Source organism: Archocentrus centrarchus, chromosome 24 (assembly GCF_007364275.1).
Source record: "Archocentrus centrarchus isolate MPI-CPG fArcCen1 chromosome 24, fArcCen1, whole genome shotgun sequence".
Lineage (NCBI taxonomy): Eukaryota > Metazoa > Chordata > Actinopteri > Cichliformes > Cichlidae > Archocentrus > Archocentrus centrarchus.
This window is the reverse complement of record NC_044369.1, coordinates 34,142,710-34,159,476: the sequence shown is the minus strand read 5'-3', so window position 1 is coordinate 34,159,476 and position 16,767 is coordinate 34,142,710. Positions and strand designations below refer to the sequence as shown.

Sequence of the window (16,767 nt, the reverse complement as noted above, 5' to 3'; positions counted from 1 at the left end):
AGTCACAGCCCTGCAGTATTTCAAAATTAAATGTTAATTCATATATTGCTGTCCTCTTGTAGTCATGGACAGAGATGCTCTCCAACCCTCCTGTAATGTTATCTATCATCTCACTAATATCAATAACATGAATATTTTAAATCCTAGAGAGAATCGGGCACTGTGACTCCGAGTTCCCCTGAGCAGCCCAGGAGCAGGGTTAAATTCCTGCCCTGAATCAGCTCGTCTCCACCAGCCAGACTACAAAATATTACACATTTCTTCCTTTCCTGTCCTTGAAGTGAACCTGTGGCGTACTTAAAGGATCACTAAACCTCTTTTACTGCGACAGCTGCTGCAGAGCAGACGGACACAGGATTAGACTCCAGCTGCCCTCATACACCAGCGAGATCACCACCAAGCAGCAGCATCTGCTCACGACTGGCTTCATTTTTACTGAATCTGAAGCAGAAAGAAAAGCTCATGTAGGAGCTTCAAAACAAGAACAAATGTACCATCCATCAGGTGAGGCTGCAGGGTTACGGTCTCACCTTCCCGCGCTGTTCGGGGACCTCGATGGAAACCTCCTCGATCTCCTCACCGATGCTCTGAGGTCAGCCGGGGTTGGTGTGGCTGTAGCACAGTTGGTAGAGCAGGTCCTCCACCTATCACAAGGTTGATAGTTCAATTCCTGGCTGCTCCAATCTGCATGCCAAAGTATCCTTGGGAAAGATACTGACCCTGAGTTGTTCTCTGATGGAACCGTTGAATGTGTGTGTGAATGTTAGATAGGAAGCACTTAGCTGTAGAAAGAATGAATGAGGCGTGTTGTATGAAGTGCTCAATGAGAACCAGTCCATTTACTCACAGAGGCAAAATCAGACTTTAGACCCGACTCAGCTTTTTATTGTTTATCAGTGTTTTACTCCCTCCATAAACACACACACACACACACACGAGGTGAAACATTCAGACAATAAACACTGTGAGGTCCAACACATGGATTTATTGCTTCACTGAGACTGTACACACTTAAATATCAGGGCACAAAAAAAAAGAGGGGCATGTTGGGAAAATAAAGAGCAGTGCATGATGGGAGCATCAGGGCACGTCTTCCATGTAGTCGGCTCCGTGACTTTGACTGAGCTGAGAGACGCTGAGGTCCTGAGTGGACTCATCGAACTGCGAAACACACAGAAAGAGCAGCTGGGTTTAATGAGCCTGAGGCTGCAGGTGAGGCTGCAGGGTTATGGTCTCACCTTCCCGCTGTGGTCAGGGCCCTCGATGGAAACCTCCTCGATCTCCTCGCCGATGCTCAGCTCGCTCTTGGAGAGGTCAGACCGGTGACTAAAACAAACAGAAGAAGAAGAGTCGCTTAAACCGGCACCTGCCCGAGCTGGGGTGCGTTCAAAGACCGCAGGACAGATATTCTAACACGTTCTCACTCGTTTTAATGCAAAAAAAAAAAAAAGTTAGAAACAGAAATGTAGCTGGTAATGTCACCTACTGCTTACAAAACTCATTTGAAATGATGAAATGAAATAATGAATGAAGTGGGCAGCACAGTGGCACAGTGGTTAGCACTGCTGCCTCACAGTTAGAATACCATCTGGAAGGCCTGGGTTCGATTCCACCCGGCCTCTCCCTCTCTCTGTGTGGAGTTTGCATGTTCTCCCCGTGCTTGCGTGGGTTTCCTCCGGGTACTCTGGTTTCCTCCCACAGTCCAAAGACATGCACTTACTGGGGTTAGGTTAATTGGCTACTCTAAATTGCCCATAGGTGTGAATGTGCGTGTGAAAGGTTGTGTGTCTCTCTGTGTTGGCCCTGCGACAGGCTGGCGACCTGTTCAGGGTGTACCCTGCCTCTCGCCCTATGACAGCTGGGATAGGCTCCAGCCCCCCCGCGACCCTGAACAGGATGAGCGGAAGCGAATGGATGGATGGATGGATGGAAATAATGAAGTGAAGGTGTGTTTGAGTGAATTCTGTATCTCCCTGTGCTTGGATCATTTTAACACCGGTATCGTCTCTGCTACTTTGATCAATAAGCGCCTCATCGCCTGTTCCTTCACGCTGAATCTGAACAAACAGCTGATCCACACATAAGGAAGATTTTTAAGATTTTCTGCAGAAATATTTAAAAATCCCTGAAATCTCTGAACGCGTCACGGTGCTGATCTTTAAAGGGCACATATCGTGCTTTTAAATCCTTCTTTTTCATATATAAATCATTCATTGCGGTCTGTATAAAGTAGAACTGCAATGCTTTGGTCTGAATTCCTCGTTATTGCAGCTCCACAGACCCCTCGTTTACACCTGTTCTGAGGCGTCTTAGAGCAGCTCGTTTTGGTGCGGTCTCTTTAAATGTGAATGACACATTTCATGTCCCGCCCCCCTCGAGGTCACAGAGCGTTCCACTCCACCCCGTTCGGCCATTTTTGTAGTTTGATAGCAGCAATACGATTATCCACCAGCAGAGAAACAAGCACACCGAAGAGGCTCTGATCCCGGGGGCGATGTAAGGAGCCGTGTGGGTTAATACACCAACAACCGAACATTTGGACTTGTCTGCTTGCAGCTTCAGCATAACTGAACTTGGACTACAAAATCACTGCCATTTTAGCACTAAAAAAGTGGATTTTGTATATGTCTCCTTTAAATCAGAGCCTGTGAAACAGATTTATTCCATCATCCAAACCACACCAGCGGACAATCCTGTATAAACTACCAACACCTCCACCTGTGAATGTCCTAGCCCTGGATTCCAGTTGGCTGTTGGGCAAACATAATTTCCTCTTGCCACTAGGTGGCACTATGACTATTAATTCCACGAAGTTCAGGACTTTAATCAGATATGAGAAGTTTGGTGCAGACTGGACCACTCAAAATTTCACAGTGAATGACTGAAATACTCCACAGACACGCCCTTCAACCAAAACGCAGTAAGCTTGCACCACACGAGTTTTTCAGCAGGTTTACACCTCAAAATTGAGTAACTAATATATTTTTTAATAATAATAATAATAATAATAATAATAAGTGGAGCGGGTGCAGCAGGGATCTCACAGGAATATATGACACTCAGAAACTTCCAGGTTAGAAACAGTGCAGGTTAAATCAGGTGTTTGAACGTACCTGTTGAAGTCGTCGTCGTACTCGACCTCGTCATCTGAGGGCACAGAGTGAATAACTCGGTTAATCATTCAGCACAGACTCAAAGGATCTGTTAGTGTCGCTGCTTTATTCACAGCACGGCCAACAGAAAGCATCTCTGATCCAACCACAGCCTCGGCGGCTGCTCTCACACCACCGACGACTTCCTTTAAAAAGTGCAGGTGGTCTTTCTGATGGGGGGAGTCAAATCAAAGCTCAGGAACCCATTTAAACTTTAGTTTCTGCTTCCTGCATTCAGCGCTTCACAGCTGACGATGAAGTCTGAAGCAGTTTGAAACCAACATGCAGAAACACTGATTTCAACAGAAGCTGAAGGACATTTAGGAACATGTCAAACCAGAACATGAAGCTGAGGGTGGATCTGTTCTGCTTCTCCTCACTTCCTGTTCCTGTGGTGGATGTTCAGGAAGTTTCTAATAATCAGCTCAGTGTGTGTGAGCCCAAAGCTCAGCCCGCTCTAAACACTCACTTCATCAGTTTCATCACTGCATCAGAGGACAGTGAAGCGCCACTCATTGGTGAGACAAAATATTGTCAGGAGGGGGAGGAGCTAAAACAGCTTGCTTCAGACAGAGGATGAGAAGCTGCACCGAGGCTCAGTATGAGATCAAGCAGCATCATTCTGAACGGTGAATCATGAGGAGCTGCTGTAGAAGAACAAAAACAGGCATGTGGACCTTCTGATCATCTCATCTGAGTGATCACAGTGAACATCTGGATGGTTCTCTGTGCGTGCAGAGCCTGGATCTGTGCTCAGCCTCAGAGGAAACGAGCACGTAGTTCTGTTCATTTAACCTCATTAATATTTATATCTATTTAATTCAATTTCATTTACAAAGCACCAAATCACAATAAACAGTCCTCTCTAGGTGCTTCATATTGTAAGGTAAAGACCCAACAATAAAACCCAACATTCAGATGACCCCCAATGAGCAACACTTGGCAACAGTGGGGAAAAAAAACAAACTCCCTTTAAACAGGAAGAGAGGGTGTCTGTGTCCTGAATCCAAGCTGGAAGCTGGTTCCACAGAAGAGGGGCCTGAAAGCTGAAGGCTCTGCCTCCCATTCTACTCTTAAGTATCCGAGGAACCACAAGTAAGCCAGCAGTCTGAGAGCGAAGTGCTCTGTTGGGGTGATATGGTGCTATGAGGTCTTTGAGATAAGATGGTGCCTGATTATTCAAGACCTTGTAGGTGAGGAGAAGGATTTTAAATTCTATTCTAGATTTAACAGGGAGCCAATGAAGAGAAGCCAATATGGGAGAAATCTGCTCTCTCTTTCTAGTCCCTGTCAGTACTCTAGCTGCAGCATTTTGGATCAGCTGAAGGCTTTTCAGGGAGCTTTTAGGACAGCCTGATAATAATGAATTACAATAGTCCAGCCTAGAAGTAATAAATGCATGAATTAGCTTTTCAGCATCACTCTGAGAAAGGATGTTTCTAATTACAAAAAAATCAGTCCTACATATTTGTTTAATATGTGCATTGAAGGACATATCCTGGTCAAGAACACTTAAACTTGTGAGAATTGTTATTGTGATTTCAGATGGTTTTCCTTTATTCAGGTATTTGTCGTATATGGAATATGGTACTGAGATACTCATATTTCATGTCTGGTGTATTTAACATATTTTTGAGCTTCTGTGTCATAAAAATATCGTGATTTTGAGGATAAACAAACTGTATCTAATGTAATCGGACACTGCTGACTTTCAGCAGGCGAATCCTACCTAAATGCAGAGATCCAGTTCTGTCATTGGGAGCCTTGAAGCCTCTCTCTCTGGACTGAGACGCTCCTGCAGAGGAAACAAGGAATCAGATTTAATCTCTCAGCACAGTCTGACTGCCAGGGTCCACTGAGACCTGCTGCACAGGAAACGGGCACTTCCAGATCGTCCCAGCATGCTTCACTCAGATGATCAGCCTGTCGTGAGTTCCTCTCATTCATGTTTTTAATAAAGAAATGACTGAACTGACTTCACTGAAAGTGCCTAAAAAACAGCTACAGTCCACAGCCGGAGAGAAGGAGCGTTCAGATTGTTAGACCTGCAGATTTTCTCCTCACATACAATCACCTCCTTTAAAGTAGATCAGGTAACGCCACGGGTAACGCCACGGGTAACGCCACGGGTAACGCCACGGGTAACGTCTACTCACTAAAACACACGTGGCTGAAATCAGTTCAGAGAACTCAAACCGACCGTTCCTGCTGAGGCTCGGCTCTGATGTGCTGCTCCCTCCTCCTCCTGATGCCGGTCTCTGAGCCTCAGGCAGGGACCCTGCTGCACTCCCTCGGGACCCGGACACCTCCACCTTCCTGCGGAGAGAAGACAGCAAATTTACTCAAATATTAAACACAATAAAAACAGACTGAAGAACCTCACAAGGCTCAAACATGAAGACCTGACTTGTTACCAAAGTGGGGGAAATTATGGAGTAAAAAACAATTGAGCATTTAAAGTAAATCTATGGTTCCCCACCCCCCTCAGATCAGACTCCCCCCACCCCACCCCACCCCACGCCAGGTCAGACCAGCATCAAACACTGCAGATACAACATGAGGTCAGAAACAGCGTGATTGGAGGGCTGCAAAGCAGCTTGCAGAGGCAGCAGAAGCAGCTGGAACAGCAGGCTGTCTCAGGTTTACCAACAGGAAGTTCAGGAGCGAGCTGATCTGCCCTCCCACAGTTCAGATTGATGGTTCCCAACCTGTGGGGCGCAGGGCCCTTCAAAAGGCCACAAGATAAACCTGGTGGGTCGTCCGATGATCAGTCAGAAACCTTTTAGTGCTTCTACTCAGATCGCGCTGATAAAACGCTCTCGTTAAGCTGTTCTGGCTCAGGTGAGCAGCAGATTTATGACACACAGGAACCAGCGACAGCTCCAGATCAAAAATACATGCAGAAAAGTTTTATTCAGATTATCCTGATTTGAGCATTCCTGGAAACCAAAATCATAACTGAAACTCAAAGCTGATCAGTGGAGGCTAAAACCTCGGAGCATCGATCTCAGGAAAACAGGAGAAGAGACACGAGGTTTGATGCTGATCTGCTTCACCTGGAAGGATTCGTCATGACCAATAATATGAACTGAAGCACACCTGCAGCTCACCTGAGCTCAGAGCGGTCAGAGTGAGGCTCATCCTGCTCGCCCTCCGAGTCAGCAGCCAGGACAGACAGACTGAGGCCGGAGAGAGGAAGAGAGGAGGAAGAGGAGGGAAATCAAAGCGTCACTGCACATCAAATGTCTGAACTTTCCGTGAGGAGGATTTAATCTGCTGTGAAATCGGTTCAAATGTCCTCAGAGTCGCAGGGCGTGCTGAGCGTTCATGCAGAAGTCTCTCACATTCGCGCCCGTCAGCACTGCTTAGCATCCACTCTCTGCTTGTTGTGCCAGAACAGCAGAGAAGAAGAAGAAACTCGGAGCTGCTCCGACCCACTTTTCCTCGCACGTCGTTAAACTTTCATGGCGCCGGCGGCAAAGTGTAACCTGAGCCGAGTACAGTCGACCCCGCGGGAGCGGCACCGACACGGACGCCGATCTGACTCACGCTCAGTGAGCCGAGCAGCTCCGAGTTCACACTCAAGGCGTCACACAGCAAACACAGGACGGGGACTCACCTGTGAAGCACAGGTAACAGGGCATGCTGGGAAATCCTCAGCAGCAGGTGTTTCTCCATCAGGCAGTGCTCACACAAGTAAACATGTCTGAACTTTGGAGCACAGGAAACTCGTAGGTTTTGTGTTTTTGTGGAATAAATAAATAATAAAAAAAGGAGCAGCGATGTGAGGCGCCCACACTTCCCGTTCCTCTAACTCAGGGGTGGGCAACTCCAGGCCTCGAGGGCCGGTGTCCTGCAGGTTTTAGATGTGTCTCTGCTTCAACACACCTGAGTCAAATACAGAAGTCATCAGCAGGACTCTGGAGAACATGACTGCATACTGAGGAGGTCATTCAGCCATTTGATTCAGGTGTGTTGGATCAGGGACACATCTAAAACCTGCAGGACACCGGACCTCGAGGCCTGGAGTTGCCCACCCCTGCTCTAACTTATACTTTTTAACCCGCTGATGTTTTCATGATTCATTTGCTGCAGTTTTGTGTTACCCTGTTTTGATAGGAAGATCACTCCTGCTGCTTTTAAAGGAAAATGACCTGATAACTTCTCTCAGGCTGCACAGCCCGTCACGCACACACCTCGAGGCTTAAAGACCACAGCTGCAAACGCTGCACCACCACGCTGAATAACCACAGTCAGAAGCATCTGCTCTACATGTACACAGTACTTATGTTTGTGTCATTTTATAGGGAGGTCATGAACATCCTCTTACTGTCGATCAATGAATGATCCAAAAACAGTTTGATCAGACTCAAACTAGGACAGATTTCAGCTGCTGCCCTCGAGCTCCGTCTGGTCTACTTTCATTTCATTACAAGCACTGCTGGAGGCACGGAGGCTGCGCTGAAAGCAGGAAGCAGGCCAAACCGATGGCGGCGTTCAGCTCTGCAGGTGATCCACTATCCGCACACACGCAGCCATTCAGATCCCAGCAGAGCTGCGCGACTGAATCAGCCTCATGTGAACGCCGCCTGATGACCCGTTCCACAGCCCATCACCATCATCGATTCATCAGCTGCTGGGTAAAGAGCCCAAAGCACAAAGACGCTTCGCTGACTGCTGGAGAAAAGCAGGTCACACAAACACTGCTCATTAAGAACAATTAAGCCAAATAATAATTTATGGCGAAAGCAGCCTGTAAGCTGAAGCGTCTCTGTGTTTGTCTCAGAGCAACACTGAACATGTCTTCAGCGACACAACGTATTACTAATACCCTGTTGTTCACGGACCTCCAGCAACAATTACCATAATAACCCTATGTTGGTGTGAAGCACAACTTCTCAGCTTTCAGAAACTGAATTTTCCCGAAAGGACGAACGGTCGCGTAATTACAGTAATTCAACGTGCGTTTGATCAGACGTCTCAGCGGAGATGCGCTCGCTGTTAAAGGCTGTTAGAGGCAGGTAACAGGTGTGTCAGCGGTGTTAAAGGGGGAAATAAAGCTGGAACGGTGCGACTGGTCTGATCGGCATGCACACTCACTCGCTCAGACTTCTGCCTCGTCTCATGGAGGAGACAATGGACCCAGAAGGACTCTCCTCCACCAGAGGGACGACACTACAGGAGGAGGAAGAGGACGAGGAGAGGAAGGACAGGGAGCGCATTCAGACAGAGCGGGGACGGAAACATGGACAGGTGTGGAAGAAAAGCATGTACAGGTAAAGCTCAGGTGTGACATGAATGACAGGAAGGAGAAATGAGAGCTGACAGGAAGTAGAAGCAGAGGGTCATCTTTCAGAGATTCATGTTTTACTTTTAAGAGACTTAAAAATATAGGGGTCGATGGCTTTTATTTTGAAAGTGGCCTCCTCAGCAGGAACGCTTCCTGTGATACTCACTCTTTGTGACTGCTCGTCCTATCAGAGGAGTCCTTTTCCCCAAACGGACTCTGACTTCACAGGCCGCAGACACACAGAGGAGACACAAACAGCAGAATGAAACACACAGACAGTGTGTGTGTGTGTGTGTGTGTTTAATTCATATGAACATTATTTTATTATATTCTCTAAACCAGGGCTCGGTAACCTTTAACACTCACAGAGCGGATCGAACCCAGTTTCCACTGAGAGCTGCAAATACTACCGGAAGCCGGTCGCTGCTACCACGAGTGATGCATATATGTAGAAACGAAATTAAATAAATAAATAATTAAAATGATTTTATTTTAATATTTCAAGATCACAATAATGTCCCAATTTAGAACTACAACAAAAAATGAACTGACAAAAATAAAATGCACTTCAGTTGGAAACAGAGCGGCGGGTTACCGACCCCTGCTCTAAACTTTTTTCACGGTTTCATCAATAAATTTTTTTTTATTTCATAAATATTTTTTCAGATATTTTAATATGTTTTTAGACATTTTAAACATTAATATTAGAATATGGTGAAATTATTAGGGCTGCAACGATTCATCGATTAACTCGATTAAATCGATTCTAAAAATTTATCGACACAAATTTACTGTGTCGATGCTTCGTTTAAACTCTGCAGCACTCAGCTGTCTCGGTGTAAGCAGCGCTCCTCACTAGCATTAGCAGCATTAGTGCTGACGTTTTTTTGTGGGTTTATTGGGGGCTGGCAAACCAACATAGAACTGCATTACCGCCACCTACTGGACTGGAGTGTGAATCACTCACGTATACACAAGCACACATTCTAAAAAGCTCTCCACCTCTGCGATGGATTTCCTTTAACACAGAGTGGATCATCTAGAGTTGCCACCTGTCTCGTAAAATACAGAACCCCGTATGTTACGGGACTCCGTGGAATACGGCTCCGTAACATGCCGTGTTCCGTACTTTACGGGACGGGTGGCAACTGTCGCTGACATGCATTTCCACGCCTCCACTGCTCTCTGTGTGTCTGTGTGTGTTGTGCTCGCTGAGAATTTCAGCTGCTATTTTTGTCTTTACTTCAGCTGTAGCTACCAGAACTGGTTTGCTAGCGAGCGCGGGCCATTAGCACTAGCGATGGTTCGGTACCGGAAGGCAGGGCCGTATTACCGACCGGGCGAGTGGGGCTGGCGCCCCGGGGCCCATGGATCCAGGGGGCCCAGGGGGGGGCCCAACAACAATCCAGATACCGATGTCGATGCTGATTGCGATAGAGCCCTCTATTCTAGGATCTTCTTTAGTTGTACTTCTTTAGTCTATAAGGGTTAACTGAAATGGGCTGGGGGGAGTGACAGCAGTCAGAGGGCCCTCGGCCACAGGACATAGGAACCAGAGGGCCCCTGGGCCATGTCGTACAGCAACCAGAGGGCCCCTAGGCCACGGAGGACGGCAATCAGAGGGCCCCTGGGCCACGGGGGATGGCAAAGGGCCCCTAAACCACGGGATATGGCAACCAGAGGGCCCCTGGGCCACGGGGGACGGCAATCAGAGGGCCCCTGGGCCACGGGGGACGGCTATCAAAGGGCCCCTGAGCCACGGGATATGGCAACCATAGGGCCCCTGTGCCACAGGAAACGGTTATCAAAGAGCCCCTGGGCTATGCGGTACGGCGACTAGAGCGCCTAGGGGGACAGCAATCAAAGGGCCCCTGGGCTACAGGATATGGCAACTTCGACTGTTCTTGACTCTGCCAATTACGAACTGTGAAGGGGAACGGTCATTCTCCAGAATGGCTCGAATAAAAAATGAGCTCAGGATGAAAATGACCCAAAATCGTCTGAACTCCCTCTCACTTCTTGCAATTGAATCACAGTTTGTGCAACAGCTGAACTTTGATGAGTTGGTAGATGATTTTGCACGAAGGAAGAGCAGAAAGAGACTTTTGTAGGGGAGTGTGTGTCGGGGGGGGGGGGGGGTGGGGGGGGGGTTGGTATGGGCTCGGAGCGGGAGGGGGGGAGGGGGGGCCCTTGCAATCTCCTTGCCCCGGGGCCCAGACCCACCTTAATCCGGGCCTGCCGGAAGGCCTGCCCCCCAGGACTGAGGGGCTCCTTCAAAATATTTTTTATACTTTAATCCCTTATTAGTGACTAAATATAGACCTGCAGTAGAAACGTATTTTCGAGAATGCTTGTGAATACAAAGCATTACACCATTACTCACACATGCGCCATGGCTCCCGCAGCCACTAGTTTTTCAAAACACTCATAGCAGGCAGCGGTTTTAACTGCGCAAGCGCAAAGAGACGAAGCTGTGACGGTGAGCTCAAGTAGTGCACAAGGAAACGTTTTTCCAGCGTCCAAAACAGCAGCTTTTTCTTTTAGTAACCACCATTAAATCTGGGAAACAGCTGGAGGTCCTTCATCAAGCACCTGATCAGCAAGTGTTAAGGTGAAGAAAAGAGAACTTTGTAGCTGCTTCATCCACCGCTGTTTGTTCACATGGCGAAAAACTGCAGTACGGAAGTTAAAATATGCAGATAAACTGTTAATAAAAAAAAGTATTTCTTATCCGATTACTCGATTAATCGATGGAATAATCGATAGAATACTCGATTACTAAAATAATCGTTTTATGCAGCCCTAGAAATTATTGAGTAACTATTTGTACGAGCATTTTTATAAATAAATGTAATATACTTTATAGCGTTATCATTTTTAGAAATTTTACATATATTATTAATTTACATATTTTAAAATATATATATATTGTTTTTTAATTATCAGTTTATTTATAACATATAAAAATATTTATTAATATTTTCATAATGCTCAGTATGTTTATCCATTTCCTTTAGTGTATACACACACATTTTACAAATTATATTTTCTGGCATTTTTTTAAGCCCAGGGAAGCATTATTAATATTTTCAGAAACATTTTATTTTTCAATTTTAACTCAAAATTTTGGAATATTTATTGTTAAAGGCAAAATAAAAAATTGTATTTAATTTTTTTCTGGATATGTTCTTGGCTTTTTTGGAGGAGATAAATAGAAATAAACTGAGAATGATGGACGAGCCGTGGGTTTGAGGCTGAGACGTGTTTGATGTGTCATTAAAACATAAAAGGTCTCATCAAGTTACACTGATTCAAAGGTCAAAGGTCAGCTGTACTCACCAGCCATAAGTCTTCTGTGGTTTGGGCAGCGGGTCGTCAAAGAAAGAATCTCCTTCATCGAGGTCTTCCTCCCCCTCCAGGTCCAGGTCCAGGTGGTCCCTCCTGTCGGCAGAGACCTCCTCCTTCTGCTGGCAGTCTCCTTTACTCACAGGGCGCTCTGGGTCCTGAGCAACGACACGACAAGTTCAGGTCAAACCGCCCACCCCCAGACTGGAGGTCAGCAGGTGATGAAGAGGAGGTAAAGAGGAAGACGTAGAGGCTGATAAAAAGCTGCAGCAACCACGTCACATTTTTCATGTCACAGAGCAGAAACGTTTTATCATAAACTCTGGAATTCACAAATAAAAGCTGATACTGAGCAGCCAGCAACTTCCTGTACATTTCACATTAAAACCCTAAAAAAGGAGGGCTCGAGCCCTTTCATGCTGGAGCCATTTTATGTTTATGTTGCATTTGCTTTTCTCCAAACCGTGAAGGTTGTTCTGTTAAAAATAATCTGATTCTTCAGTGAACCTGCAAAATAATCCAGCCTGAAGTTAGCGTGTGTGGTGGGAAGTTCAGAGCTCCCTGGACCTCTGATTTCCTGCAGATTTCCTATCACCCTGCAGTCGATTGGTGGCTGCTTAGCAGATGCTGCTTCAGTCTGAAAAACAGCTTTTATCTGAGAATTTACTTCAGAGTAAAGAGCTCAAAGCTGCCGATCCTCACTGAACTCAGATCCATTCAGGTGGGATTTACAGCACGAGGAGGTGCGGGCAGTAAATCCATTTCTGGATGTGACAGAAATCCAGCAGGAAGCACCCAAACAGGAAGCCAGTACGCTCCGAGAAATGCCTGAGGCTCCTGATGCGTTTGTGACGGCTATCTGAACAGTGATGGGTTCCTTAAAGAGAGGAGCTGCTCAGAGTCCAGCTGCTTTAAAGGAGGTGATGTTAAAACCCACAAACCTCCTTTGAAGGAGTAAATCCTGTCTGAATGGTTCTTTCTGTGATTGGCTGAAGCAGACAGGTGAGTTAGTGTATCAAGTGATGACATGAGTGGATTTTAAACTGCTGCAGATCAGGTATCACCTGGCTCAGAGAGCAGGTATCCACCAATACGCACTAATACGGTTTACATCAAACGTTCCTGAGCCGCGGTGTCCCTCAAGGCTCCATCCTGGGTCCTGCTCTTATTCCATTATACCTGCTTGAATCACTGTCACACTCGATAACTGGAACAGCTCTTTAGATAGGGATTCATTTTTCATAATGTTATTAATAATTAATTTCACTTTTTAATTGTTTCATTTTCACCACATTATAATATTGTTCATATATTCATTAAGAAACAAATGAATCTTCTATTTAACCAGTAAAACTAAAGATATGATTTGATTTGATTTCTATAATCTGTTGTAAACTGCTTCACAGTGCAGTCACAGTACACACACTACTCTCAAAAAGTGAGGGATATTTGGCTTTTGGGTGAAATTTCAGGATGAGCCTAAAATGCATTCAAACCTTTACAGGTGAACTTAATGTGACCTTCTGTAAGCTTTTGAATGCATGTCCAACTGTTTCAGAACTTTTTGCACAAGTTGCTGTTCTCTAACGAGGAGCTTAACGGCAAAATTCACAACAGGTGTTTGATCCTTGAATCGACCAATAAATGTCCTGGTTTTTTTGTTTCAATAAATTGTTTGAGATGAGGAAATCACCAGTACATCCTTCATGATATGATATCACTGTAGCGAGAACTTTTTACATTTTCCATAAAGTTCACCTGAAAGCCAACTTTTTGAGAGTAGTGTATGTCCAGAACTTTTATTATGAAAGGTGGGAACAGGAAGGTTTGTAGTACAGACAGTTCGGTCCTCAGCAGGCTTCAAGAAGTCAGCCAATCAGAAGAAAGACAGCTGTGAGGAAACGGCCCTGAAGATAAAAGGATTATTCTGATTATTCTGATCATGCAAAGCTGCTCTGGGAGAGCTGGAGATGTTTGGACACCCAGAGACTTAAAAAAGTTCTGAACCAGCCAGAGGCTTTTATTTTAGCTGCTAACGGAGAAGAGCGGTGACCATTATCAGCTAATGAGTGATGAGATGAACAGGTGAGATCAACTTCCTGTTTCTGAGCTGTGACAGAGGAGGCCAGAGAGGAGCGTTAGTCAGAAGAGCTGCTGTTTACTGTGACGGTTAGCATTAGCACGAGGTGAGTCTCTCCTCCGCTCCTCATCGTGTTACCTGGGCTGCTGTCTGACTCTGTCCTCTGAGGCCTTTATACCTGGGAATCTGTGCAGGACAGGACAGCAGCTATCAGCTAACAAGCTAATACCAATGCTACATGGCTATCAGCAGAGCTAACATGCTAACAGCAGAGCTAACCTCTGCTAGCAGCGGCGGTACCTGTCAGGACCGTTGGATTCTGCTACACCTCATGAAATACTTCAATTTTTCAGGTACACCTGTGCCGCAGTCTGCTGTAACTGCTGCACCTGGACGTTTATTGGACAGGTTCACATTAAGCTGTTTCTAATATTCTGGCTCCCCTCATGTTTGTAGAAACGGTGGACAAAAAAACCAGAAACCCTCCCTGTGACGTCACCACTGAGGCTGAAGTAAAGCTCAGTGACCTTTGACCATTCAGATGAGGAAGCAGACGTACCTTGCTGACAGGTGGAGGGCTGACTCTCTGCTCAGGTAACTGGCTGTGAACTGCACCCACCTCGGCATCCTGAAGCACCTGAACAAAGACACCTGCAGACTTCAGACTGGACACTCAGACTCTCGGTCCAGCTGAAGAGCACTTTCTGAGATCTGTCTACTAGTTTGGGCTCAACGAGTCCAACGTTTACATCAACTCATCAAACATGATCACAAACCAAGAACTGAGTCTCACCACCGCCCTGCACTGAGCGAAGAGACGCCTGTACATCCCAAGGAAGAGCTGGAAGTCTACCTCTGAGAAGAGATCAGTCAGAAACGGATCAGTCAGAAACGGATGGACGAGAGCGCTGTCAGAGTTTCTGATCAGTGTGACTGATTTAAAATGATCTTCTTACTTGTAGAGAAGTGTTTCTCTGACGCTCTGAGCTCATCAGTGATGAACCTCTCCAACACGTTCCTGCAGGTCAAACAAAATTAATCATCATCATCATCATCATCATCATCACCACCATCATCATTAGCTCCGACTCTTTAAACTCATTTTCATTCTGGCAGACCAACACGAGCAGAAAACCAGTCATTTTTAGCAAACACAGAAATCCTGGACCACTGATGACACTGATAACTCAAACAGCATTCAGTGAGGTCAAAGGTCAGATCATAATCAGTTTGGTGTTGAATAAAAACCTCTGAGTCACATTTCCTCTGGGGTCGAGTCCCTCAGCACCTTGTGAAACAGGAAGTAAAACAGCATGTCCTACCTGCTGACAGTGGGGAACAAGTCCGTGAAGACGTTCTTCAGATCTTCTCTCAGCACCGAGCCGCTGTGCTCCTGCAGCGGGGTCAAAGAGGAAAGATCAATACCTGCAGCCTGTGATTTCCTAGAAGCTGATGACATCACACATATACACACACGTGTTGGGCTCACCTTGTCGTAAAAGTCAAACTTCTTCCTGGCATTTGTGATCTGTTTCTGAGTTAGCTCCTACGAGGAGAAGAAGAGAGGAAGAAACAGTAAAAGTTATTTGTTGATAAGGATCAGATTTGGAGCATGAACCTGTGACCTCAGGCTGACCTCTGTGACCGCACTCAGCTGTCAGAGATGAAGACAGATATCAGCTCAGATTAAACTGCAGCTCAGAGGAAACAACCACAGATTAAACCACACTGCACACACACAAAACACAACCCAAATACACAATTAGCACACACTAAACACACATTTAACATGCACAAACCCATTTAATTAACCAATACTGCCTTCTCTTCATTGGCTTCCTGTTAAATCTAGAATAGAATTTAAAATCCTTCTTCTCACATACAAGGTCTTGAATAATCAGGCCCCATCTTATCTCAAAGACCTCATAGTACCATATCACCCCAATAGAGCACTTCGCTCTCAGACTGCTGGCTTCCTTGTGGTTCCTAGGATACTTAAGAGTAGAATGGGAGGCAGAGCCTTCAGCTTTCAGGCGCCTCTTCTGTGGAACCAGCTTCCAGCTTGGATTCAGAAGACAGACACCCTCTCTATTTTTAAGATTAGGCTTAAAACTTTCCTTTATGATCAAGCTTATAGTTAGGGCTGGATCAGGTGACCCTGAACCCTCCCTTAGTTATGCTGCTATAGGCCTAGGCTGCTGGGGGGTTCCCATAATGCACTGTTTCTTCTCATTCACCTTATTTACTTGTTTATACTCCACTCTGCATTTAATCATTAATTGATATTAATCTCTGGCTCTCTTCCACAGCATGTCTTTCTCTCCCCTCAGCCCCCCCTCAGCAGATGACCCCCCCTCCCTGAGCCTGGTTCTGCTGGAGGTTTCTTCCTGTTAAAGGGAGTTTTTCCTTTCCACTGTCACCAAGTGCTGCTCATAGGGGGTCGTTTTGACTGTTGGGTTTTCTCTGTATTATTGTAGGGTCTTTACCCACAATACAAAGCGCCTTGAGGCAACTGTTTGTTGTGATTTGGTGCTATATAAATAAAGCTGAATTGAACTGAATTGAATTTTAACAAACACATGTAACACATGCATACACACGTTGAACACGCACCAAACATGTTTAACACACACCAAACAAGCAGCAATCACACATTTAGCACACACGCCAAACACACAAAACAGAAACCAGTGTCCTTTAGATCAGCCGAGGGCGAGTCATCTTCTCAGGAGCAACATGAGAAAAAGGGACACCAACGTGGCCCCTTGAGAAAATTAGGGGTCCTGCCCGATTTAAAGGATAACTCGAAATTATTTAATCTCTCATTCAGGTCCAGATTAACACACAGGTTAGTGGTGTGCGATACTGCAAGATTTGGTATCAATCCGATACCAAGTAAA

At 45.8% G+C, this 16,767-nt stretch overlaps 1 protein-coding gene across 7 annotated transcripts in view; it reads right to left on the bottom strand.

Moving 5' to 3' along the window:
- Nucleotides 1–965: 965 nt before the first annotated feature.
- cep43 (centrosomal protein 43) overlaps nucleotides 966–16,767 on the bottom strand; it is a 29,201-nt gene continuing 13,399 nt past the window's right edge. For 2 of the 7 annotated variants that reach the window (XM_030722419.1, XM_030722420.1), the window contains 15 exons: nucleotides 15,357–15,413; nucleotides 15,190–15,260; nucleotides 14,824–14,885; nucleotides 14,661–14,722; nucleotides 14,427–14,504; nucleotides 14,006–14,053; nucleotides 11,782–11,945; nucleotides 8,609–8,662; nucleotides 8,253–8,327; nucleotides 6,263–6,331; nucleotides 5,353–5,468; nucleotides 4,882–4,947; nucleotides 3,114–3,147; nucleotides 1,239–1,326; nucleotides 966–1,161 (listed from right to left, as the gene is read on the bottom strand). In XM_030722419.1, the coding sequence (XP_030578279.1) occupies nucleotides 1,081–1,161; nucleotides 1,239–1,326; nucleotides 3,114–3,147; nucleotides 4,882–4,947; nucleotides 5,353–5,468; nucleotides 6,263–6,331; nucleotides 8,253–8,327; nucleotides 8,609–8,662; nucleotides 11,782–11,945; nucleotides 14,006–14,053; nucleotides 14,427–14,504; nucleotides 14,661–14,722; nucleotides 14,824–14,885; nucleotides 15,190–15,260; nucleotides 15,357–15,413 (1,125 nt within the window). In that variant the 3' untranslated portion in view covers nucleotides 966–1,080. The remainder of the gene's footprint in view (nucleotides 1,162–1,238; nucleotides 1,327–3,113; nucleotides 3,148–4,881; nucleotides 4,948–5,352; nucleotides 5,469–6,262; nucleotides 6,332–8,252; nucleotides 8,328–8,608; nucleotides 8,663–11,781; nucleotides 11,946–14,005; nucleotides 14,054–14,426; nucleotides 14,505–14,660; nucleotides 14,723–14,823; nucleotides 14,886–15,189; nucleotides 15,261–15,356; nucleotides 15,414–16,767) is intronic. The other 5 variants (XM_030722422.1, XM_030722423.1, XM_030722421.1 and 2 more) reach the window with 5 other exon arrangements.